Genomic DNA, 27,676 nt, shown 5'->3' on the forward strand with positions numbered 1-27,676 from the left:
ATCTATGGAATGTCCAGTCTACGGAACATTTAGCTACTTTGTTTCAACAAAGAGAACCGTATGTCTCCTTAGTATTTCTTTTATTCGGTATCAGTTGAATACTATATAACAGCTGTGTTAAAAGGGAAAATTCAACTATAATGTCAGAACATAATAACTTTGTTGGAATTAAATCAAAACCTTCAAAAAGGAGGCATATGATCTTTTAATTATCAGTTACTCAACCCTTGGTTTTGCATGACATTCTGGCAAATCAGTGTCCACTAGTGTCCCTTACAAAAGAATGTATTCAGTCCTAAAAGTGAGGCATTCCCTCACAGCATCTTCAATAATGCTAGTTACCCTTTTATGAAAACATTTTCAAGTCGTAGATAGGGGCGGCACACTTTTGATATAGTTATGACAGTGGGCATTATTTTTTCTATTAAAGCAAGTATTTTTAAAAAACAAGACATTTGACCCACAAATACCAAATACCAGGCAACCATGGAAACACAGGCACTGGAACAAATGGAATATGGTTAATATGCCTAGAGCCTCCTGGCCACTGCTCTGCTGCTGCTTACATTCCTTCAGAAAGCAATACAAATATCAGAATGAAGCTTTTCTAAGATGCTTTTAAGCATGATCTTCAAATAAACAGAGGTTCTGATAATTCTTTAATACAAAATATTTTGAAAGCATTAAATCCTGAATGTAAAATAGGACACCCAGCCATCTCGTATTCTGCACAGTTTTCTAACTGTTAATAATTCAAGGTATTTGAATTGAATTGAAACACTGGCCTGGAAAGCATATATTGGATCACGAAGTCCAGTCCTCAGCTATCACAACCAACCATGTCATATATATTTCATAATAGATCAGACAGACTACCTGGGAAAACTACATGGGATTTTTGCTTTTGGAAGACTATTCCAGAAACTCACTGCTGTGATGATGACATTTTTCTCTCATTTTTGGAGCTAATTATGGCCATCTATTCTTGTTCCAACATTTGCTAGAGTTTACACATTCTTATTTTCCCTCTTTTGATGCTAATCCCCTGCTATGCTTGTAGAAGACAATCATCTTTGCATGGAGTAAAAAGCCAATTCTTTAAATCGCCATAATGAGACAGCCTCTGTGTCCCCTGCTTACCTTTGTAGCTGTATTCTAAATCTGTTCTAAATAGGTTAACCTGTTGTTTTTTTTCCCAAGTATAGGTGACCAGAATTGTACATAGAGTTTAGTCTGTGGCACTAATACGTCCATATTCCTCCCCTTTCTCTCTCCTGTTCTTTTTCACAGCCACATTACAGAAGTGGTTCATGATCATCTAATTTTTAAAAAACAAATGCACCCAAGGAAAAATACTTGGTTTTAAATGCATTAATTTCATCCTATTTCTATTAATTTGGTTCTTTAGGTCTTCAGTTTCCAAAATTATCCTGTTTTCCTTGCAGAGTGCTCTAATACAGCTCTTTCTTGATGATGCCTCTCTATTTTGTCGTATTGACAAATTTCATTCTTTTACTCACTGTAATCATTTTCTCTTATCTGTCATTTCGTCACACAGAAAAGATATGTCTGTAAAACAAAAAAACCCACCATGGTACCAGTTCCCTATAGGGAAGCACAGTATGAGTCTCAGTTTGAAAGTGCTGTATTTTGCAAATGTTCCAACTATTTTTGGAAATAATAAAATATTGTAACTAGTATCATATGTACATGAAATGGTTACTGTTTATAGTTCATTATTTCACCTTCACTTGAGAAAAATGTGCCTCTTTCTTGCATGAGCTCAATGGTCTGTGTCCTGCATTATATAACACCAAGTTTTCAGCTCATATCTGAAGTTAAACACTAACGTTTGTGCCTGCCGTTTGTTTACAGTCGTAAAATTTGCATGTGCTTACACAAAACTGGAATTTATATTTTAATGGTCTGCTCTCCACTGACTGTATATGCACAGATTGCTGTAAGTGAGTTTAAAACTAACACAGATGCAATTTTGCAGCATGTAGCTCAGTTGCATGTGTGAAATGTGCCTGGATATTCAGAAGTGGTATATGGAAATGTAGCCAGCTGTTGTTCTTCACCACATTGTCCACAGTAAACATATTTTAGACTCATTTAAATTAACTGATACTTCATTTGCCTTTGTGCTTGAAAAACATTTATGTGCTGACGGGTTATAGTTTCTTGATGCAGAAAATGAATTGCATAATGAAAACTGAGTCATCTGATAAACCACAAAGAACTTTACCTCAGCAAAGAGACAGTTGTTCCCACGCTGTGCTACACTGAATGGGTTTCAAGCATACAAATACCTGTCAGATGTGCTTGATAGGAGTGGAAAGCTGAGGTAAGGAGTTTCCTTTTTAGATAGTGTCCTGGTTTCAGCAGGGATAGAGTTAATTTCCTTCCTAGTAGCTGGTACAGTGCTGTGTTTTGGATTTAGGGTGAGAACAAAGTTGATAACACAGGGGTGTTTTAGTTGTTGCTAGGTAGTGCTTACACTAGTCAAGGACTTTTCAGCTTCCCATGCTCTACCGACTGAGAAGGCTGGAGGTGCACAAGAAGCTGGGAGGGGGCACAGCCAGGACAGCTGACCCAAACTGGCCAAAGGGATATTCCATACCATGTGATGTCATGCTCAGTACATAAACTGGGGAAAGCTGGCTGGGGGGGCCGCTGCTTGGGGACTGGCTGGGCATCGGTCGGCAGGTGGTGAGCAATTGCACTGTGCATCACTTGCTTTGTGTATTATTATTATTAATTATTATTATTATTGTTATTATCATTTTATTTCAATTATTAAACTGTTTTTATCTCAACCCACGAGTTTTTCTCACTTTTGCCCTTCCGATTCTCTCCCCCATCCCACCAGGGGTGGGGGGGAGTGAGCGAGCGACTGCGTGGTGCTCAGTTGCCGACTGAGGTTAAACCACGACAGATAGTAAATTGTTCTTTAGTTTCAAAGAGTGAGATTGGCTAACGAGAATCTAATAGCCGACTCCAGTCACCATCTCCAAGCAGGAAGCACATTGGTGGGAGAAGCAGGAGGTTTGCTTTAAGTCATTCTGTCTTTTCTTCAGGCTAAGCAGATTTAACAGCAACAGAGACCCCTGATCACCCTGAGCTGTAACCTGAATTCTGAGGACATCTAGTGGTGTCAGCCCACTGCAGGAACTGTCTTCACAGCAGGTGGCTTCCCACTTGCACCACTGTATTTCAGCTGAGTTCTGAAACACTGCCTCTGGCCTTTACAGATTGAAAAAGGATAATTGCATCCCATCTTGCATTTTCACCTGATAAATTAACTGTGAAGTTACGCTAATTTTTCCTTGGTTTCTTTTCTCTGATCTTGGCATTTCCACTTTACTGCAAAATTAAATGCAGTAAAAACAATGAGTTGAACGCACAGAAAGAGTAGCATTCTTCAGCTCAGGTGATCCTGAATTCAACGTTGCCAGTCCCAAATATTCAGAAGTCATGAGATTGGCTCAAAAATCATAAACATATAAATAAATTTTGGATGTTTTCTATTTGCCTTCTGTTTTCAGGACCTTCAGAGTTCAAATATGTTGAGCTTTTCTTTGTATCAACAGGGATAAAAGTGTATTTTTTGTTACTAAAAGGCTGCTTTCTCAGGTAAATTAATGAGTTTAAAAGTTAGAGCTAGAGCTCCCAGTATCCCAAGATGGCAAATAAATATGCAAGATTTGTTAATGCTATGGAATTGTAATCTCAGCACTGCTAACCATTCAAAGACCTACTTACTACTCTCTGATTCAGGTTTTCTACTTCTGAAGTGGAAATGTAGCTGTTGCTGCACCTTTTTGAGAAATAACAAGAATCAATTAGCTGCAATTCAAAAAGGACTTTGATCAAGCCAAGTGATACATATTACATGTTAAGCATTGTTATTGACTATTGCATGATAGCATAGTTTTTGTATGGAGATTTTGAAAATGGCTTGAGTCCTCTTTTCTTTTTATAGTATTAATTTAATGGTTATGTATGTGGTAGTGATGATGAAAAGCACTCACTCGATCCCTGCACTCAATCTGTCCTTGTCACCTTCTTGGGAATTAGCATCATATGAATAGTAACACTATTAGAGATATGGTATGGAACTTGAATAAAATAAAGCTAAGCTTAGGTTGAAAAGCCACATGCTTTTCATGTCAAAATGTATGTAAAGTGATGGTCTATGTTCTTGTTAGAGGTTAATGACAAGTAGTCTTAATAGGAAATATTCTTAAATAGGATTATTAGGGAATATTCAAATAATTAACGATACATTCAGGCTGCGAATACACAAAATACTCGATTCAGCCTGTTGATTTCTTCTTTTTATAACTTGTCTTACCTATAATTTACCCCAAATAGGTGCAAATAGTGGAATTTTGGTTCTGTCGCAAAGCTGAAGGTAAAATTTAATTTTAAGATGACCTGAAGATAAAAAATTTGGATATGTCATGGTCTAACCCCAGCCGGCAACTAAGCACCACACAGCTGCTTGCTCACTCCCCCCACAATGGGATGGGGGAGAGAATCAGAAGAGGAAAAGTGAGAAAACTCGTGGGTTGAGATAAAGACAGTTTAATAGGTAAAGCAAAAGCCGCGCACACAAGCAAAGCAAAACCAGGAATTCATTCACTACTTCCCATCGGCAGGCAGGTGTTCAGCCATCTCCAGGAAAGCAGGGCTCCATCACGCGTAACGGTTACTTGGGAAGACAAACGCCATCACTCCGAACGTCCCCCCTTTCTTCTTCTTCCCCCAGCTTTATATGCTGAGCATGACGTCCCATGGTATGGAATATCCCTTTGGTCAGTTGGGGTCAGCTGTCCCAGCTGTGTCCCCTCCCAACTTCTTGTGCACCCCCGGCCTACTCGCTGGTGGGGTGGGGTGAGAAGCAGAAAAGGCCTTGACTCTGTGTAAGCACTGCTCAGCAATAGCTAAAACACCCCTGTATTATCAACACTGTTTTCAGCACAAATCCAAAACATAGCCCCATACTAGCTACTATGAAGAAAATTAACTCTATCCCAACCAAAACCAGCACATTCTCCACCCCTTATTCCATACCATTTACGTCATGCTCTGGTCCCACTCTATCCAATACATCCTCATTAACCACCACCCCCACTTCCCATCCTTTGATACAATACACAGATATCATTCCCTCAGTCTATGGACCACCCCTGTAAAATGTCCATAAAATTTCCTGAAATGTCCACAAAATGTCCATTGAGTTCATTTAGTCCATGACTTTGGGCTCCATCTGCTATGGTGGTCACTCAGGACAGGAGAGGCGGTGTGTTGCATGGAGGTACTGGGCACCAAAGCCAGCTCAGGTTGGGTCACTGCTGCACTTGCACTGCTTCTTGTAAGGCTTGTCCTCCATTGGTTCAGGTGGTTCCTGCTATAGTAATTCCTATAACATGCAACTCCAATCCCAGGTTACAACAATTTAAAGGTATATCCATTACAATCTCCACCCCGGTCCCTTTGGACCAGACCACAGAGTTTAACATTGCAATGAACTCCTCCCCTTGCCCCTTCTCCAGCTTGGCCTTATCCACAGACTGCAGTCCCTTAGGGGAGTACCCGTTCCAAGTGGAGCCTTATCTATGAGCCACAGTCTCTCCAAGGATATACCTGCTACGGCATAGACTTATCCACAGCCACAGTCGCTTTGAGGTGCACCTGTTCCAGCGTGGCCTTCTCCATGGGCCACAATGCTTTCAGAGATAGACCTGCTCCAGCGTGGCCTTACCCACCGCCACAGTCCCTTCAGAAGTAAACCTGCTCCAACATGGCCTTACCCATGGCTGCAGTCCCTCCAGGGGCGTACCTGCTCTGTCGTGGGTTTATCCATGGCCACACGCTTTGAGGTGCTCCAGCATGACCTCATGTACAGCCACTGCTGCTTCAAGGTGTACCTGCTGCAGCATGGACTTATCCTTGGGCCACAATCCCTTCAGAGGTATACCTGCTGCGGCACAGATGTAACCATGGCCACAGATGCTTTGAGATGTACCTGCTCTGGCATGGGCTTGTCCACAGGTCACAGACTCTTCGGGGTGTCCTGCTCCCACATGGACTCATTGTCCTGGTTTCGGCTGGGATAGAGTTAATTTCCTTCCTAGTAGCTGGTACAATGCTGTGTTTTGGATTTAGCATGAGAATAATGTTGAGAACACACCAATGTTTTAGTTGTTGCTAAGTAGTGCTTCCACTAGTCAAGGACTTTTCAGCTTCCCATGCTCTACCGACTGAGAAGGCTGGAGGTGCACAAGAAGCTGGGAGGGGGCACAGCCAGGACAGCTGACCCAAACTGGCCAAAGGGATATTCCATACCATACGACGTCATGCTCAGTATATGAACTGGGGGGAGTTAGCCGGGGGAGGGGTGATCGCTGCTCAGGAACTGTCTGGGCATCAGTCGGCGGGTGGTGAGCAACGACATTGTGCATCACTTATTTTGTATATTCTTTTATCATTATTATTATTATTATTATTTTCCCCTCCTTTTCTGTCCTATTAAACTGTCTTTATCTCAACCCACGAATTTTACTTCCCCCCCCGCCCCCAATTCTCTCCCCCATCCCACTGGGGAGGCAGGGGAGTGAGTGAACGGCTATGTGGTGTTTAGTTGCCTGCTGGATTAAACCACAACAGTCATCCACAGGTCACAGTCCCTTCGACTCGAGTTCACACTGGAGTTCCAGCCTGTCCAGTACAGCAGCATAGAAACAGCAGCGATGCCCTGGCCATCTGCCAGCCCAGGCGCATCACCATTGCTGTTACCAGAATGTTCCCAGGCACAGCAGAGTAAGGTGATAAGCAGTACAGCAAGCAGCAAAACCAAAAAGCAGCCACTAACGAGCACTAGACTCTAATATACAGTAAGGCAAGCAAACCCCATGGCAAGCACAGGAGCCTGCCGATTAATAGTTAAACAACAATAACAGTTATAAATTTGATCTAGCACATTCCAACTAAACTTGCATATTTTATGAAAAAAAAAACCAAAAAGTCATACATTTACTTCCAAGTTTAATTTAATTTGGAGATAACTGTATACTTTTTAAGTTTAGGTAAAAATCAAATTTTCATTTGAAAAAGAGAAGTAAAAAAAATATTAGTAGCTATTGTAGAAGTTTGAGGTAAAATATATAGACTTTTCTGAAAGTTTTGACCCTTTTTCCAGGCAGATTTATTTGCCAAATTCAGTCCATAGATTCAAATAATCTTATTTTCCTCTAAAAAAAATTCCTTGGTGAATTTATCATTCAACAACAAACACTGTACAACTCTGTCCTGATTTCAGCAGGGATAGAGTTAATTTCCTTCCTAGTAGCTGGTACAGTGCTGTGTTTTGGATTTAGGGTGAGAACAAAGTTGATAACGCACCCATGTTTTAGTTGTTGCTAGGTAATGCTTACACTAGTCAAGGACTTTTCAGTTTTCAATGCTCTACTGACTGAGAAGCTGGAGGTGCACAAGAAGCTGGGAGGGGGCACAGCCAAACTGGCCAAAGGGACATTCCATACCATGTGACGTCATGCTCAGTACATAAACTGGGGAAAGCTGGCCAGGGGGGCCACTGCTCGGGGACTGGCTGGGCATCGGTCGGCGGGTGGTGAGCAATTGCACTGTGCATCACTTGCTTTGTGTATTATTATTATTATCATATTATTATTATCATCATTTTATTTCAATTATTAAACTGTTTTTATCTCAACCCACGAGTTTTTCTCACTTGTGCTCTTCCAATTCTCTCCCCCATCCCACCGGGAGCAGGGGGGGGAAGTGAGCGAGCGGCTGCGTGGTGCTTAGTTGCCGACTGAGGTTAAACCACGACAGTCCTTTTTTGGAGCCCAACATGGGGCTCGAAGGGTTTGAGATAATAACAGAGTAACCGGGGTGTATTAAGGAATTTATATCTGTTAATACTTGTGGGTCACAATGTTGGTTTCTCTGTTCTCAATATTGATTTGTATAATCTGCATCGTGCTCGTTTTTTTGCTGTACATGTTAAAGGTTGGTGTTGGTTTTTGCAGGTTGCTGTGGTCTGCAGTGATTAGTGATGTCTCGCTTGTGAGGTTTGTTTTTAGAACATTGACCTTGGTCTTAATTTGGTATGTAAGTTTCGCAATGAAGCCGTTACTGTACCATGGATACCATTTCGTGGAGACAACTAGCAATTGCAGTGACTTTTCTGAGAGTTTTTTTTACGGAGGAAATACAGAATGGCAGTGTCACTACGTTCTTCTATGATGTTTCCTCCCTCATTACAGTAACTTTTCATTATTTTGAACATCCTTGGGTAGTTAAGATACTTCTATTGGTACTTCTTGGGAATATTGTTTCGGTTTTGTCTAAAGTTGGTAAGCAATTTAAGAATATCATCCAGAGATCTGCCCCAAGGCTGAATAATTATGAGTGGCAGGGTGTGTGGGACAAGATGGGCAAGTACCTAGGCCAATGGGCACCCCCAGTGTTTTGGAACTTCACCCCTGAGCAAGTGCAGAATCCTGAAAAGTTAGTGGAATATTTGGAAAAAGTATGCTGTCACCCTGGCAACTCCAGAGAGATGCAGATCATTGCAACGTGCTGGGGCCTGGCCCATGCCTACCGAGCCCTGTTCAACACCATTCAGTACCCTCAAAGGGAAGAGAAGGTCTCTGGCTCTGATGGTAAAACGACATGCCCTGCGGCCACTTTGACACCAGCGACACACCGTGCAGCCACTCAGACCCCAGCGACAGGCCCTGCGGCCACTCAGACCCCGGCGACAGGCCCTGTGGCTGAACCAAAGAACCAGCCTGTGCCGGTATCAGTCGCCCCTGTACACAAGAACACATTTTGGAAGCGGAAGTCGGCTCGTTTAGTAAGGGAGGAAGAAGCTTCTTCTAAAAGGGGGCTGGAGGAAGAAGTGTACGAGACAGATGACCCTGGAGAAGGGCCATCACGAGAACAGCAGGAGGAGAGCCGGCTGCTGCTTGGGGAGGAAGAAGAGGAAGAACTCATAAATGAGGCAGTGACCACCCGATCTCTATCCCTGAGTGAGCTGCGAGATATACAAAAAGATTTCAGCCGCCGTCCAGGTGAGCATATTGTCACCTGGCTGCTCCGATGCTGGGATAATGGAGCCAGCAGCCTAAAATTAGAGGGTAGGGAAGCCAAGCAGCTGGGATCCCTTTCCAGGGAAGGGGGCATTGACAAAGCGATTGGAAAAGGGACACGAGTCCTCAGCCTTTGGAGGCGACTCTTGTCAAGCGTGAAGGAAAGGTATCCCTTTAAGGAAGATGTCATATGTCACCCAGGCAAGTGGACCACCATGGAGAAGGGTATCCAGTTCCTGAGGGAATTAGCTGTGCTGGAGGTGATTTATGATGACCTGAACAATGAACAGCCATCCAAAGATCCAGACGAAGTCAAGTGGACACGACCCATGTGGCAGAAGTTTATAAGGAGCTCAACATCGTCATACGCCAATTCATTGGCAGTGATGACCTGGAAAGATGGAGAGGAACAAACGGTGGATGAATTGGATGGCCAACTCCGGCAATATGAGGAAAGTCTTTCTTCCTCCCTCGTCTCGGCTGTGGAGAAACTGTCCCGGGAGATCCAGCAACTCAGAGAGGATAGGTCCTACTCCTCACCTGTACGGACCAGTATCTCGGCTATTAGGAGTCAGCGTTCTTTTGCTCAAGAGAGAGAATATAAAGGGTACACACCACGGGGCACCCTATGGTTTTACCTGCGTGACCATGGAGAGGACATGAGGAAGTAGGATGGAAAACCTACTGCAGCCCTAGGGGCATGGGTATGTGAATTGCAAGGGAAAACAATCACAGAAAGGGGTTCTTCCAGGAAAATTGCTGCTCCAGTTTCCAGTAGGCAGTTCCCCAGACAGAGTAGAAGGGCTGATCTTACTCCTGATCTTAATGAAGAAACTTCTGACTCGTATGTACAAGAAATGAGAAACGAGTACTGTGATGAGGATTAGAGGGGCCCTGCCTCCAGCCAGGGGGAGGAAAGGGACAACCGGGTTTACTGGACTGTGTGGATTCGGTGGCCTGGCACATCGGACCCACAGGAGTATAAGGCTCTAGTGGACACCGGTGCACAGTGTACCCTAATGCCATCAAGCTATATAGGGGCAGAACCCATCTGTATTTCTGGGGTGACGGGGGGGATCCCAACAGCTAACTGTATTGGAAGCCGAAGTGAGTCTAACTGGGAATGGGTGGCAGAAGCACCCCATTGTGACTGGCCCAGAGGCTCTGTGCATCCTTGGCATAGACTACCTCAGGAGAGGGTATTTCAAGGACCCAAAAGGGTACCGGTGGGCTTTTGGTATAGCTGCCTTGGAGACGGAGGAAATTAAACAGCTGTCCACCTTGCCTGGTCTTTCGGAGGACCCCTCTGTTGTGGGGTTGCTGAAGGTCGAAGACCAACAAGTGCCAATCGCTACCACCACGGTACACCGGCGGCAATATCGCACCAACCGAGACTCCCTGATTCCCATCCATAAGGTGATTCGTCGACTGGAGAGCCAAGGAGTGATCAGCAAGACCCGCTCACCCTTTAACAGCCCCATATGGCCAGTGCGGAAGTCTGATGGAGAGTGGAGACTGACAGTAGACTATCGTGGCCTGAACGAAGAGATGACAACGCTGAGTGCTGCTGTGCCAGACATGCGAGAACTTCAATACGAACTGGAGTCAAAGGCAGCCAAGTGGTATGCCACAATTGATATTGCTAATGCATTTTTCTCAATCCCTTTGGCAGCAGAGTGCAGGCCACAGTTTGCTTTCACTTGGAGGGGCGTTCAGTACACCTGGAACCGACTGCCCCAGGGGTGGAAACACAGCCCCACCATTTGCCATGGACTGATCCAGACTGCACTGGAACAGGGTGAGGCACCAGAACACCTGCAATACATTGATGACATCATCGTGTGGGGCAACACAGCAGGAGAAGTTTTTGAGAAAGGGAAGGAAATAGTCCAAATCCTGCTGAAGGCCGGTTTTGCCATAAAACAAAGTAAGGTCAAGGGACCTGCACAGGAGATCCAATTTTTAGGAATAAAATGGCAAGATGGACGTCGTCAGATCCCAATGGATGCGATCAACAAAATAACAGCCATGTCTCCATCAACTAGCAAAAAGGAAACACAAGCTTTCTTAGGCATCGTGGGTTTTTGGAGAATGCATATTCCAAATTACAGTCTGATCGTAAGCCCTCTCTATCAAGTGACCCGGAAGAAGAATGATTTCAAATGGGGCCCTGAGCAACGACAAGCTTTTGAACAAATTAAAGAGGAGATAGTTCATGCAGTAGCCCTGGGGCCAGTCCGGGCAGGACAAGATGTAAAAAATGTGCTCTACACCGCAGCCGGGGAGAACGGCCCTACCTGGAGCCTCTGGCAGAAAGCACCAGGGGAGACTCGAGGTCGACCCCTAGGGTTTTGGAGTCGGGGATACAGAGGATCCGAGGACCGCTATACTCCAACTGAAAAAGAGATCTTGGCAGCATATGAAGGGGTTCGAGCTGCTTCGGAAGTGATCGGCACTGAAGCACAGCTCCTCCTGGCACCCTGACTGCCGGTGCTGGGCTGGATGTTCAGAGGGAGGGTCCCCTGTACACATCATGCAACTGATGCTACGTGGAGGAAGTGGGTCGCACTGATCACACAACGGGCTCGAATAGGAAACCCCAGTCACCCAGGAATCCTGGAAGTGATCATGGATTGGCCAGAGGGCAAAGATTTTGGAATATCGCCAGAGGAGGAGGTGACGCGTGCTGAGGAGGCCCCAATGTATAATGAACTACCTGAAAATGAGGAGCAATATGCCCTGTTCACTGATGGGTCCTGTCGTATTGTGGGAAAGCATCGGAGGTGGAAAGCTGCTGTGTGGAGTCCTATGCGACAAGTTGTAGAAACTGCTGAAGGAGAAGGTGAATCAAGCCAATTTGCAGAAGTAAAGGCCATCCAGCTGGCTTTAGACATTGCTGACCGAGAAAAGGGGCCAGTGCTCTATCTCTATACTGACTCATGGATGGTGGCAAATGCCCTGTGGGGGTGGTTGCAGCAACGGAAGCAGAGCAACTGGCAGCACAGAGGCAAACCCATCCGGGCTGCCGCATTGTGGCAAGATATTGCTGCCCGGGTGGAGAACCTGGTTGTAAAAGTCCGTCACGTAGATGCTCACATACCTAAGGGTCAGGCCACTGAAGAACATCAGAACAACCAGCAGGTGGATCAGGCTGCTAAGTGGCTCAGGTGGATCTGGACTGGCAACAGAAGGGTGAGTTATTTCTAGCTCTGTGGGCCCATGACACCTCAGGTCACCAAGGAAGAGAGGCAACATACAGATGGGCTTGTGATCGAGGGGTGGACTTGACCATGGACACTATAGCCCAGGTTATCCATGAATGTGAAACATGCGCTGCAATCAAGCAAGCCAAGCGGTTAAAGCCCCTCTGGTATGGAGGACGATGGTTGAAATATCAATATGGGGAGGCCTGGCAGATTGATTATATCACACTCCCACAAACCCGCCAAGGCAAGCGCCACGTGCTTACAATGGTGGAGGCAACCACCGGATGGCTGGAAACATATCCCGTGCCCCATGCCACTGCCCGGAACACTATCCTGGGCCTTGAAAAGCAAGTCCTATGGCGACATGGCACCCCAGAAAGAATTGAGTCAGACAACGGGACTCATTTCCGAAACAACCTCATAGACACCTGGGCCAAAGAGCACGGCATTGAGTGGGTATATCACATCCCCTATCATGCACCAGCCTCTGGGAAATTTGAACGATACAATGGACTGTTAAAGACTACACTGAGAGCAATGGGTGGCGGGACGTTCAAACATTGGGATACGCATTTAGCAAAGGCCACCTGGTTAGTCAACATGAGGGGATCTGCCAATCGAGCTGGCCCTGCCCAGTCAGAACTTTTACGTACTGTAGATGGGAATAAAGTCCCTGTAGTGCACATAAAAAATATGCTGGGGAAGACAGTCTGGGTTATTCCTGCCTCGGGCAGAGGCAGACCCATCCGTGGGATTGCTTATGCTCAAGGACCTGGGTGCACTTGGTGGATAATGCAGAAGGATGGGGAAGTCCGATGTGTACCTCAAGGGGATTTGATTTTGGGTGAGAATAGCCAACGATCTAAATTATGTGATATTAAGTACTACATAATATTATATGCCATACTAATGATATTACAGTAAGTATCACCCAGGTTAGTGAAGAATATACTTCAGTGAAACCAAGCAAAGCACAGTGATGATGGTACCAGAACTGACTTCAACATGAAACAATCCAACACCACATACTATCTCCACCTTTCTTGCCCTGGAATATTATTACGACAGATGGAGCCCAAAGTCATGGACTAAATGAACTCACCGAACATTTTAGAGGGATGGCCCACAGACGAAGGGAATGTTATCTATGTGTGTGTGTATATGTATGTATATATATATTAAAAAAAAAAAGGGGGGTGGTGATTAATGAAAATGTACTGGAAAATATGAGACTTGAGCATGACGCAGATGGTATAGAATAAGGGGTGGATATTGTCCTGGTTTCGGCAGGGACAGAGTTAATTTCCTTCCTAGTAGCTGGTACAATGCTGTGCTTTGGATTTAGGATGAGAACAAAGTTGATAACACACTGATGTTTTAGTTGTTGCTAGGTAATGCTTACACTAGCCAAGGACTTTTTAGTTTCCCATGCTCTACCGACTGAGAAGCTGGAGGTGCACAAGAAGCTGGGAGGGGGCACAGCCAAACTGGCCAAAGGGACATTCCATACCATATGACGTCATGCTCAGTACATAAACTGGGGAAAGCTGGCCGGGGGGGGCCGCTGCTCAGGGACTGGCTGGGCATCGGTCGGTGGGTGGTGAGCAATTGTACTGTGCATCACTTGCTCTGTGTATTATTATTATTATCATAATTTTATTTCAATTTTTAAACTGTTTTTATCTCAGCCCACGAGTTTTTCTCACTTGTGCTCTTCCAATTCTCTCCCCCATCCCACCGGGGGTGGGGAGGAGTGAGCGAGCAGCTGCATGGTGCTTAGTTGCCGACTGATGTTAAACCACAACAAACTCTAATATAACTAGCTGGATTTCTGTACGTCCCTAGGTCAATCATACCCTGGAAAACCTAAGATAATAAGATGTCATTCTCCAGAAAAGGAAACCTTTTCTTGTTGATGGAAGCCTGGTTCAGATGGAGGACTTCCTACCAATTACACCCTGTTTTACAGCAAGGACAGGTAACAAGCAGTGCATAAGTATTCTCTAATTGATCAAGTGATGATTATGACAGAATGAGGGAATAACATTAATTTATAGAGCCATTTTTATGAATCCATGTTAAACCTCAGATAGCCAACAAGGGCTCCGTGAGATGAATGGCTTTCCCTTGTTGGAAGAAAACATTACTACTACCAGTCCCAGACCTTCAGCCTGTTCCTACTGAAACTTATCTGAGCTAAAATCCCCCTGATCTAAACGCATACCGGGAAAGATGTAGTTTGTCCATCTTATCAGGAGGCACACAGCTTTTATCTGAATGGCATGCTTCTCTGAGGAAAGGAACATCAGGGCACCACGAGGGCCAGGGGCTCCCCAGAGGCTGTGGGGTCTCCCCCAGGGTGGCGTGGCAGGGCAGGGCTTCCATCCAGGGCCTGTCCCACTGCCCCAGCCAGGGAGCAGGGCAGGCTGGGGGCAACCCAGCCCCGGGCACCTCCTTGGGGATGGGGACAGGCCAAGGCCAGGCTGGACCAGGACATCAGCCCATGGGTCGGGGCTGGCTCGGCATGGCCCATGGCTGGGCAGGGCTGTGGGGAGCTGGAGACCAGCCCTGCTGCAGTGGGCTGAAATGGAGACCTATGTGACAGTTTATAGGTTCCTAGCACTGCAGATTATAAAACTTTCAGATTAGGTCAAGCTACCTGAAATGTCCCAGACTAAATTTTCCCAATGTAAACATATTTCTAGCTGCTGGCATTGCAATTGGGGGGTGGGGGTGGCATGTAAAAATAACTGCCTAAGCACTCTGTGGGTTTTTGGTAGTATTTAATATTCCTAACTCCATTCTGCTTTCTGCATACACATACTCTACACATTGTAATGATAAATGTAGTCTTTTTATCTACAAAATATCTGGCATTTTCATTTTGCAAGAGTGGCCTAATGAAATTATGATTTGTATTTCCTTAGCCTGACAAATTCAGAGTAAAGTCTAAGATTTACTGATACTGTGGTAAATCAGTATCCAGTTAAACATTATTAGGGAGAAAGGAAAAAAAAAAAAGGCTATCATACTATTCCCTTACAGAAGTGCTGAATGATCTGAAATTAATGTGATGAAATACAAAACCATAAAGGAGGTACCTTTTACTGAGAGAAAATTATATCATTAATGGCAAGTTTTTCATTTATACAGTTCAGCCAGATTCTCCTGTGAACCTCTCTCTAGAAACAAAAACATCTGCTAGTATAACATACCTTTGGGCAAAATGGTCTCCACCTCCACTAGCTGATGTCAGTTCTAATTCACATGTATATCACTATGAGCTACAACTAAAACCTGAGGAAAAGAGAGTGGGAGGTAACAGAAATATATTTGTTGTATAAACACTCTTTTCAGTGAGTTCTCTTGTCTCAATTTAACTGGTATTATAAACATTTTAGTTTCTATAAAGATAGCAAAATTAATGTAACCAAATCTGATTAGAGAAAGAGAAATACCATAGCGGTTTGTAGAGACAGTGGAATTCAAGGTATTTGTATAATTGTCCTAATGCCATATACTTAAAAAAAAGTAATTGTAATTTTCATCAATGTTTCTGTTCCCAACTATCACAGTAAGAGACTGTTCAGTTCACATAGTTTAAACCAAATTAGAATCAAAACAGTTTATCAATTCATTAAGATGTAATTAATGAGCAATCAGTTAACTATGCAGTCAAGGTCAGTATCAACAATATAATAGATAAATCACAATATTAGGCACTTAAAAACATTAATAGACATCTACAAATTTATAAACACATTCCTATAACTAGTCCCAGAAACATACTATAAACATATCTCCCAGGAAGGAGAAGTTACAAACACACCCCACCCTCCAGGGAGGGCAAACTCCCCTATTTATAGCCCCTTCTACAGGGAACATGGATGCTTTATCTTAATGTGAACCTATGCCGCTTCCTACAGTCTACTAAGCCACACACCAATGAGAAAGCACCCACAGAGTCACATGCATACACCCAGGTGTGGGTCTCTGCCTGCTGCAGCCCATGCTGTCTGGAGTGCAGCTACTCACAGCATCAGAGAGGGAGGCTGCTCTGCCTGGCCCAGGCAGAGGTCATAATGCTAGCAGAGCAGCTTCTGATAGCACCAAACTAAACTTCAGCTACTGCTGTTTCTAGTATGTGTGTATACACACCCACCATTACAAGTTTTCATGCTTCTTTAATACTGCTTTTCAAGCTGACCTTTTTTGTTTCAGAAGTCTCTCAGTCATTCCCTAATTACTATTTAATTGGACTGGAGTCATCATCCTCTTCAACATGATCAGCTGGGGGCAACCCCTCTCTCAGAAAGTTTGGGGTGTTTTACTCACACACACTATTTACATTTTCCCAGCTGTTGCCATTTTGCTAGAAGTGAGCCACAGTACTCCCACAGCTGAGATACCAGGATAAAATATCATTCTTAAAGTCATAGTCAGATGGCTTCAAGGCTACCTAAATTATTGTTGCCTTGTCAATGGAGAAAGCTATGTGTGTTGAAAGACTTCTGAAGAGAGATTCAAAGGACCCGAGTAAGGCACTTAATAATGATCACTAAAACTAGCCACTAAGAATCATTACACAGAGGGTTTATCTGTGAGTTGGACTACCTATAGTGTTCCTTGCATTGTGGATCTGATGGAGTACTAACTTATAAGTCTACAATTAACTATATGTTCTCGAGTACCAGAATCTCAGTGTCAATGAAGTGAGTTTTTGTGTTAAGTCAGTCACTACCTTTGCTTCTTTGTAATTAACGTCTTATAAAATACCCGACTGAAACCCTTGCCTTTCAAAAATCAGTGACGCAAGCATACTCCTTTATGGTTTACTTTTTAAAATGGCCCAATTCTTTATTATTTTTCCAGTCCATTTTCTTTTCCAGACAATATCTGTTGGAGTGCAGACACAGTACAAAGTGATTAGGTTACATCCTGGGGTAAAGTATGTTGTTCAGGTCCGTTGCATGTTAGACCTTGGAGAATGGAGTGAATAGAGCTCCGAAAGATGCGTTCAGATCCCCATCGGTGAGTGGATGATTGCTGTTCTGTTAATTGTGTTTAAATTCTAGCCGGTTCAGTATTGTGAAAGGTGCCTAAATGGCAGCCCTGAAAACCCGTTTCCTCACACAGATACTTCATAGTGCTGGAGGAACAGCTTAATGCATCTTACCGCATTTTGTGTGTAATTGTGTATTTAGTCTTTTTGATCCACCTTGGCCTTGGCCTCTGCTGAAACTGGCTATGACAAACAGGCTGGGATTTACTAGAAAGTCACTTCTGATACAGGTGTGCCTACATAATTTTTTGCTTCTGTCCCTCTATTTAAAAATCATGTTGATTTCATCTTTAACTAAAGATACCAGGTAGTGGTACTTGTGTAAGAGTCATTCATTTGTTCATTAGTAACTGGACTGAAAGCATTGCCATATCTAACAGAGCATAACACTGCAGCTACTATCACATGGAAATAATTATCTGTGTTCTGTTGGGTTTGAGTGGACACATTAAATATGCATGACTTCATATCTTGTTGTCAGACACTTTAGACAGGTTGTCTCAATTCTTCTTCTGTCACTATTTGTATTATTCATTATTTGACATGGAGATTGCTGAAGTACTGTTAATAGAAAAATATTTTTTAAATGTCCCATTTTCAGATCTGCCTTAGGCAATTAGAAATTTGGAAAATCAATGTTGCTACTCTAAATAGTAGACAATATATATTATTAATGTAATAAGACCATATTTTGCCACAAATACATAACTGCAAAAGTTTCAATCACATCAGGGTTTTGACTAGCATCATCCTATTCAAAATGTAAGCATTTTCCTCTGCCCTATTCTAAGTGCTTTGTCTGAGTCTATAACAACATCATCAAGAATCCAAATAATTATAAATTGCTTGGCAGCAATCAGGCAAGTAGCCTGAGTACTGAGCATAACGTCACTGTAGAAGGAAATATGAGAGCTGCTTCTTTTTATCTTAGGAGTCAGCTCAGCATAGGTACTTCAGAAGAGAATTACTGGCAAGGACATAAATGGGCAAACACTTATGTTCTTCTTAATTTTTTCCTGTGAAAGCCAAAACAAATGACAGCATATTTTTTAAATAATTAGAAGCATCTTAAAACCCATTTTTTGAAGAAAAAGTGGTTTATGTAGAAAATAGATTGAATAGCAGAGTGTATTTTAAATCATTTTACAGAACCTGCTATGACAGTATTTGAGCACCCCTTATCAGATTTGGGGGCAGAGAAGAGCCACAGACAGGGAACTAAAACACAGTTCCTCAGCATAGCTGCAGTGGAAAAGGATTTTGAATCCAGGTCAAAGTAGCAGGCTGCTGCCCTAATCACTGAACCGTCCTTCCTTTCCTATGCTAATATGAAGCAAAACTTTCTTTCCTTGTAGAAAAAAAAGTATTTTCCTGTCCTCTGCTTGACATTGTTTTATAAATTCAGGGTTGACCTAATGCATTAAGCTTACTAATTAGTTCATTTCTTTATCTCTTGCAGGAGAGTCACCTCCTGAAAAGCCTACAATAATAAAATGCCTTTCTCCAGAAAAGGAAACATTTTACTTGTTGGTGGAAACCTGGTTGAGATGGAGGACATCCTACTAACTACATTTTACTTTACAGCAAAGAAGGGTAATAAACTGTGTAATTATTCAGTGTTTTATCGGAAGGACCTGGAAAATCAAGCCTGATTGGTTTTGCATTTAGGAGATGTCGTTTTCTATAGCACATGCTTTTGTGCAAGTGACATATTCTGGAATAGCACTAGCAGCAACATATTTAAGGTTGAAAGAGGATCTCTTTATAATGTCAGGTTTTTCAAATCTCTGTGAAATCTTCTGGCATGGGTAGACTGCCTTAAAAGTTGCCATGGCACAGCAACTGCATAATAGTGTTTGCAATACAAATGCACAGCTCCTTGGCCACACAGCCCCAGAAATAAAGCTTTCCAAAATGACCAGATATTAAAATTTTCATCTTCTGATAATGCTTATTTTGCACAGGTATTTATAGGCCATGAATGCCTCATGGCTTCTGCAGTAATCTCAGTCCTGGAACTTAGATCAAGTGCCAAACATTCATTTTAAAAGAATAGTCAATACTTTGTTTGGGTCCTGTGAACTATTTTTGGTTCACACAGCACTGCTCAGCCTTGCACTGACCTAACTGGATGCTAAACTCTGTATTTGTCAGCTGAGAGCCAGGTCTTAGTGGAAAAAGACAGATACTGGTCCAGCCAGCCAGGGCAGAGTGTGAGGCCCGCATCCACACCTTTCTCTTTTGTTATTCTGCATCTCAGAGGAACCTGGAAACAAGTACTACATACTCACCATCAGCTTTCTCTCCTATCCATTCTCACTTTGGGAAGCTTGGGAATGGATTTGGAGGACAGGTACAAATTAGATTTTTTTTGAGGAACAGGTGACGTAAGACCAAAATAGATTCTGAAAGCATATTAATGTAATACGCAGAATTAATGTAAGTGTGAAATGAACATTGGAAATACTCAGTTTTTAATAGATGGGTTAGAAGACTTCAGCAATCACTTCCACTGGCTCTCTGGAACCTGTAAAAGCTATGCAGTGGACAATGGCATTCAGAAAAGTAAGAGCTGCACTCTACTAGCCCACTGCTGCATCTACAGCAGCCTGAACTCTTCAGACTTTGTAGTCTTTATTTTGGGGGGAAAATGCTTACTACAGTCTCTGGAATTGTCCAATGACTCTTTAGTCTGAAAGCAGTTTTCTGATTTTCTTCACATTGCCAGGCATGAAAAATCTGATCCAGCCCTAACCTAATCACTGTGATTCTTTCATTTCAGAGAAGAACAAGTTTATGAATGTCCAGATTACAGAACTGCAGGCCCCAATTCGTGCTACTTCGATAAAAAACACACCTCTTTCTGGACCATATACAATATTACTGTGAGGGCAACTAATGAAATGGGAAGTAACATCTCTGATCCTCATTATGTGGATGTGACTTACATAGGTAAGAGATAAAAAGTATTTTCTGTGGAACCAAATAATTCAAAATTATGGGTTTTGACACAAGAATTTTAATTCCAGCTCTTGTCATATATAGTATTATATCCAAGTTAAAAACATGTAAGAACAAATAAGATCTTATCAATATTCATCCCTTTAGCATTTTATTTTCAAAGGAAGCCTAAAAATGCTAAAAGCTTTAAAACTGCATTCAGATAACCATTTATTGGGTTTCCATATTTCTTTCAGTCAAGCCCTAAGAAACACCATCCAGCTAAAATCCTTTTCTACTCTATCAGCAACTGAAATCAAATTGATCTTTTAACTAATAATACTTAAATTTGGTTACCTAAAAGTAGTTTCCAGACCCAAGAGAAGCTGAATCAGTGCTTTTTATAGCAGTGTACTGATAATCTCTTTTCTCAGACTTCTTCCACAGAGTGACTGTGGACAAGTATTTAGGTTTTTTTCTAAGGGAATAGAACATTATCACCGATAACCATTTTGTTATCAAGGATGTGGCTGCCAGGAGCCTGGCAACTGGAAAAGGGTTCCTGGAGAAAAGGCTTTACATTTTACCTCCATGCCCTGACTACTTACTTGATGAAGCTTTGCATCAGACAGTGGTGGAATACATGCATGATATGCAGAAGCTCTGCCTCTGAAGTGAGGTAGCTGCAAGCCTGACTGTGGTGGAAACCTGCGTTTCATTTTGTTTTATTTTTGAAGTATAGACAGGGCTTTAATATTACTGTTGTTTTTTTTTTTTTTTTAATTTTTAAATATCCCTACATATGCATGCAGGGATTATGCTGTTGTGTTTTCTGAATGTAAAAGATGGGGGGGGAGTTTTATCAGCTAAATCTATGTTTTCAGCATTCCTAAACGTATATGCCAACTTTGATAAGATTATGGTAAAACATAACTTTCATAACACAGCATTAAAGATGTTAACTTTGAAACATAGTTGTAGGGAAGAGCAACAATAAATGGTAATGTAAGAAAAAATTATTTCTGGTGATAAATGATTAAGGCAAATCTCAATGTGAACTCAACATATTTACTGTTCTTCAGTTTCTTCAAATTCATAAATCCATGCTTACTTCATCAGGAAATTCTTGATCTCTGTATTCCAGCACCAGTTCTAAGTTACTAGACACAATGGAGGTGGCAACTCACCACTCACACCTTTTTATATTTCCTCCTAAGATGCAAGGAAAAATCATTTAGACTCTTATTGTCAGTTCCCTTATTTTAACAGTACAGCCAGATCCTCCTGTGAATGTAACCCTAGAATTAAAAAAGCCAATAAATAGAAAACCATATCTAGTCTTGACGTGGTCTCCACCCCCGCTGGCTGATGTCAGATCTGGATGGCTTACCCTTGAATATGAGTTGCGACTAAAGCCTGAAGAAGGAGAGGAATGGGAGGTAAGGATGTTGCAAGTTTTTGCTAGATGATGTTTTCTGACCAGTTAGATTTTGTCAGCTAGGTCCCATGCCTGAATGTAATGAAGCAGGCACACTGCATAGTTCATCCTTTTTCAAAAGCAGTGCTTGTGTGATCTACGATCTCCTACTGAGAAGACTGGTATCTCAGATGCTGTTGTGTGTTAGCAGGTGATAAAGTACTTATTTTTAATTGTGGCCATTATATATTAATCATATTTGCATTACAGTTTAAATTGTTACTTCTCATGTAGTCAGGTTTCTTTTGTGATAATTTGTTCTTAACCACAAGCACTTCTTAGGTAACAGAAAGCTCAGTGACATTATATAAAATCATTTAAATTTGTACAAATAGCCATTAGGTGATGGTTGTCATGGCCACATAATAATAATAATTTTCTATACCCTAGATCTGCAACTCAAACAACTGGGTGACAAATTAAAGACTCCAGCTATTGGTATTTGGCTGCATCCCCTTCTTGTCTGCTGCAATACTTCCCAGCCATCTCTGTATCTCCTCCTTCCTTCCCCCTGCCACTGCACTTCCCAGCCCCCTGGCCATTGCAAGATCCACTTTTTACTACCTTGTGCAGTTCCACCAACTCCACATTCCTTCTTTTCTCTCTGCATTTTCTTCCCCGTCTCTGTTTCTTGCCTCCTCCTCCTCCTCTCACCATTGCAGTTCCCACCATTACCACAGTTCCTCCCTATTTGCCATGTGCTCATGATGTGTTTTTTTTCAGTAGTTTAATTTGCACAGTATACCAGAGCCAGATCTCATTCCCACTGCATTATGTTAGAAAGCTGAACTATAGAAATAAAATAAATGTACCGTTATTCCATGCCTGCATAACAATTATTAGGAATCTATCCAGATTCGTTCTATATTCCCAACTTGGTTATCAAGACTTAAACCTAGCTGTGATTTTCATAGAAAAATGTCTTAATTTTATATGCATTTTATGATTTTTATTTAATTTCCAGGATGTTTTTGTTGGACAGCAAACACAATATAAAATGTTTAGTTTAAATCCAGGAAAGAAGTATGTTGTACAGATTCACTGCAAACCAGACCACCATGGATCATGGAGTGAATGGAGCTCAGAAAAGTATATTCAGATCCCTAATGGTGAGTGGCCAGGCATCCCTTCAGTAATTGTTATTACATGGAAGTTCATGTAATACTTTTGTTAGTTGTTTGTGGCACCCATGCGGATTGACATCCCACAGTTTCCCTAGGACAGGTAAGAACATCATTGCTAAGGTAACTGAATTCTCAGCTTCCCTGCACCATACTCAATTAGCTTTCCCCTTCATTACTTTTCAGAGTTAAGAAGGTGAATCAATTTCCTTACTTATTTAAACCATGTCCTTTCTGTTTATTGCCTCATTTGTTCTCATGATGGTAATTTTTAATTAAAAGAATACCGGTAACTGCACTAAAACTGCTACATAGACAACAAAGAGTGACTGCCTTCAGACAGTAACAGCTCTTCATTACTCTTTATCTGGAATGAATTTGAAATAAACACCTCAATGTAAAAAGTGTCATGTTACAATAGAAATCCTTAAAAAATCTAGTCCTAGATCATTTAACCCACCATTTAATTAATTATATGATATGTATTTGATAATGAAATGACTACAGTATTGGCATAAGTGGATTTGAACCCAATTTCTATAACTGGCTGTGACAAAATTTCCCTCTTCATACATTTTTATATCCTTTTTCCAAGAGAGTTTATTTCCTGCACAGTGCCATTAATAAAAAGTATATTTATTATCAGATATTACAATGATTATTGAGATAAATCTATGCTAGTAAAGGCCTCTAGATTCAATACCAAATTTGGCAGTTTAGACCAATTTTTAAAATAAAAGTAATTTGAGACTTTTTTTTGCATACTGACTATGCATATGCCAAATGTGTGTCCTTAAATGATTCTGTTTGTTTCCTAGACTTTAGACTAAAAGATATGATTGTGTGGATCGTTGTGGGTGTCTTGTCATCTCTTATATATTTAATCATGAGCTGGACAATGGTTTTGAGAGAGTACAGGTAAGTCACCAATTTCACAACTGTATGGAGTTGAAAATCTCAGCAAACTTTTCAAAAATAGGCTTCTAACATTTGATATAATTTCCTATAGGTTTTGTGTTCTCTTATAAACTATAAGTTACAGGTATTTGACTTTAAATTCACAACTGATAAAGAGGTATTTCTGTTCTTTAGGGAAACCAGGCTAAATTCTCGATTGGTAAAGACATGTCTCTATTAGATCTGACCATCCCGGTTAGCCGTGTAAGTATTCAGCAAACATCATTTGGAGTATCCCTGCTTCTGTAGAAGACATGCCTTTTGGTTTTGGCCTAATTTCCTAAAGGAAACAAGGTTATATTATGAGGTTGTCTTTCTGCCCACCTGTCTGTCAATTCCCCAAATAATGTATTAATTCACTGGCTAATTTCAGTCAAATCTGAAAGAGAAAGGTGTCGCAAAGATTATCACTTTTGTACAAGTCTTGCAAAAAATACTGGCTGAGTAGAGGAAAGAGATAGAAACTGTTGTTGGAAAAGCCATCAGAAGTCATTCATCATAAATTCTGTTTAGTAGTAGTCAACTGACAGTCAAGTATGTACATACAGGCCCACTAGTCCTCCTGAACTGTGCCCCACATAGCTGTTTCCTGGCCAGTGATGAAGTTACAGTGATATCAGAGAACTGGAGGTTAAGGGACAAAGGACAATAAAAGGACATTAGCATTGTTACTTTTCCAGTTGAATAACTTTTGTACTGTTCTCTTTCTTATAAATACATCTAAGGATAACTTATGAACTATAACTGGATTTATAAATTACCTGGCTTGAGAGGTAGACAGGAAACAGAGGTCCAACAGGGAGGTATCAGATATGGGAGAAGCGTTTAAAACATCAGTCACATTCTGAGGAAGTGGGAGAACAAAGAGAGAGATAAGGCCTGTACTTATACCTTCTGTGTTTGTTCTGGGTTTTTTTAGAATGATAGCCTTTATCCTACCACCTGTTCTGGGACCGAAGATAAAAGGCATAGATGCACATCTGTTAGAGGTGAATACCACTGATAACAACAAAAGAATTCACCATTACTTACTTTTCCAAATTATATACTAGCAAAAACTATTACCATAATAAAGTATAGAACAGCTTCAATTAATTTAATCAATGTTAAAAATAAGCAACACTTTCAGGTTGATCATGTGGAAGGTATGTGTGAGACAGAGTCTTGCCTTGCACTAGTAGTAGGAGGGCATTTGAGAACAGGGTTCGTAACCACAGCTGTTCCCTGGGACACCACAAGAGCCAATGCCTGCGTGATCTTCCTGGTAGTTCTTACAGAAGTTGCTCTCCACGGTCTCTCGCCATGCTGAGGAGACAGGACATGGCTGCTCTATCATTCTCCTCCATTTCCTTCTTGCTAAACCCATGAGACCCTTACCTGCCAGAAGCTCCCTAGTCCTCCCATTTTAGAAACATGAATTCTGGGATTGTCTCTCCCCACTAGGGAACTTGAGAAATGTTCTGCTGTTCTTTCACTATTTTCTGCAGCAGTAGAAATTCAGTTTAGGTCTAGTGATATAACTATTAAAGTATTTGCATATTAAATATGTAGGTTGTTCCAATCAGATAAACCCTAAGGTTAACAGTGAAAAAATATCTTATTTATTATGCCCTGTCCTGGTTTCAGCAGGGATAGAGTTAATTTCCTTCCTAGTAGCTGGTACAGTGCTGTGTTTTGGATTTAGGGTGAGAACAATGTTGATAACACACCGATGTTTTAGTTGTTGCTAGGTAGTGCTTACACTAGTCAAGGACTTTTTAGCTTCCCATGCTCTACCGACTGAGAAGGCTGGAGGTGCACAAGAAGCTGGGAGGGGGCACAGCCAGGACAGCTGACCCCAACTGGCCAAAGGCATATTCCATACCATGTGATGTCATGCTCAGTATATAGAGCTGGGGGAAGAAGAAGGAAGGGGGGGATGTTTGGAGTGATGGCGTTTGTCTTCCCAAGTAACCGTTACGCGTGATGGAGCCCTGCTTTCCTGGAGATGGCTGAACACCTGCCTGCCGATGGGAAGTAGTGAATGAATTCCTTGTTTTGCTTTGCTTGCATGCGTGGCTTTTGCTTTACCTATTAAACTGTCTTTAACTCAACCCACATGTTTTCTCACTTTTACCCTTCTGATTCTCTCCCCCATCCCACCAAGGGGGAGTGAGCGAGTGGCTGTGTGGTGCTTAGTTGCCGGCTGAGGTTAAACCACGACAGCCCTTAGACAGGAAAATCTGAAGAATTATTGAGTGCTCTTGGTTGCCATGGTTTCCCTCCAACATCAGACTGTGAGGAACTATTGATAGAATATCTGGAGGTAGAGGACAGTGAGGATCAGCAACTCATGCCAAGCCATGACAATGGTCATCCCAGTAAAAAATGCAAAAATTACATCCAAGGAAACAGACAGTGACTCAGGACGAGGGAGCTGTGATAGCCCTTCTCTGCTTTCTGAGAAGTGCAGGGAGTCCCACGCCCTTCCATCAACACTTCAAACACAAGATGTAAGAGATGTTCAAGAAAATAAAGGAAGAAAAAGGAGCTGGGAAACTCAGCGTATAGCCTCAGAACAGAAAACACTCCTTTTTAACAGTGAGAGTACAAAATCGTCCACATGGCCTGCAGCTCAGTTACCTAATAATCAGCCTCCTATGTTTGCCTACCACAGTACTGTAGATGCACATAAGATAACATGGAGTACCACAAATGTGAACATTGCACCAGTTTTGGTGGAAAATGAAGAAAAGCATCAGTCACAATACTCTATCATTGAAACTGTCCATGACAACATGGAAAAGCAGAGAGATGGAGAATTTGCATTCCAAAACTGACCAAACCACAGTGCAGGTCAAATAAAACATACCTAATGACAAGTCACCTTTTTTGAATCCTAAACTAATGGATTACGTAGAAGTTCACAAAGTCAGACAAGATGAGGAGCCAGCAGTATTACTGAAACATAAAGAAAATAGTGGAAAGACTGAAAAATACACTGTTCCAGGAACCAGCAAAGAATATACCAAGGTCTCAACAGTTGTGGACCATAATATTCTAGTATTAATGCCAGATTCATGCATCCAGCACACATCTGTGTCTCAAGAACCTGCAAAGGAAACGTCTCAGAACCTTCAGCAAGGTCAAACTGAGAAAAATATGAGCTACTGTCTGACAGCTCCAAGCGAGTGCAAAAGAGAGACCAGTGGATCAGAGTACATGGACCCATCTTCCTTTATGCCCTCCTTTAAATAACTAAAAGTTTGATCACTCTTCATCGGGTAATGCTACAGAATGAGTCAAATACAATCAGTATAATGATGCAAAGATTTGTGGTTTACGATTATGCTGCTGCATCATAGTTGTAGCTTACACCTTTTCCTAGCTGACAAGTCTGTGATTTACATATCAAATTTGTTAGTAGTTGCGTACAGTAAAACAAAACTGCATAGCAAATAACTCCTTAAAAAAGCCTAGCCTCCTATGTGTATTATACGGAGAATAAAATAAACTCTGGATTGAGGTAATAATCATGGAAGTAAACCTTGGATCATTAACATGTTTCTGACACAGGGAAATGAGTAAATGGATGTTATATGCCATGAAAAATACATTGTAAACTAATTATTCAGCTTTGCAGATCTATTAGTTGATTAAACCTGAGGGAATATTGCAGATTCAACAAATATGAAAATTGTTATGGGTCAGTCAGTGTACCACAGTGATCTGAGCAGTTCCTAAATCTGATAAATCATTATACATTAACATTCCAATCTACAATGTATTTTTTCTGAATGCTTTCTGAC

The 27,676-nt window shown here is 41.9% G+C and overlaps 1 protein-coding gene across 1 annotated transcript in view; it reads left to right on the forward strand.

The window, feature by feature from the left end:
* The window catches only part of LOC143172226 (prolactin receptor-like), an 80,845-nt gene extending 53,720 nt beyond the window's left edge, over positions 1-27,125 (forward strand). The window contains 13 exon segments of the mRNA XM_076361459.1: positions 15,485-15,642; positions 16,139-16,147; positions 17,221-17,362; positions 18,853-18,911; positions 18,913-18,986; positions 20,176-20,345; positions 21,603-21,772; positions 22,775-22,919; positions 23,750-23,849; positions 24,808-24,877; positions 26,101-26,250; positions 26,252-26,676; positions 26,678-27,125. Of these exon segments, the coding sequence (XP_076217574.1) occupies positions 15,485-15,642; positions 16,139-16,147; positions 17,221-17,362; positions 18,853-18,911; positions 18,913-18,986; positions 20,176-20,345; positions 21,603-21,772; positions 22,775-22,919; positions 23,750-23,849; positions 24,808-24,877; positions 26,101-26,250; positions 26,252-26,676; positions 26,678-27,125 (2,120 nt within the window).
* The last annotated feature ends 551 nt before the right edge of the window (positions 27,126-27,676 follow it).

Source organism: Aptenodytes patagonicus, chromosome W (genome assembly GCF_965638725.1).
Source record: "Aptenodytes patagonicus chromosome W, bAptPat1.pri.cur, whole genome shotgun sequence".
In the NCBI taxonomy this organism is placed as follows: Eukaryota; Metazoa; Chordata; class Aves; order Sphenisciformes; family Spheniscidae; genus Aptenodytes; species Aptenodytes patagonicus.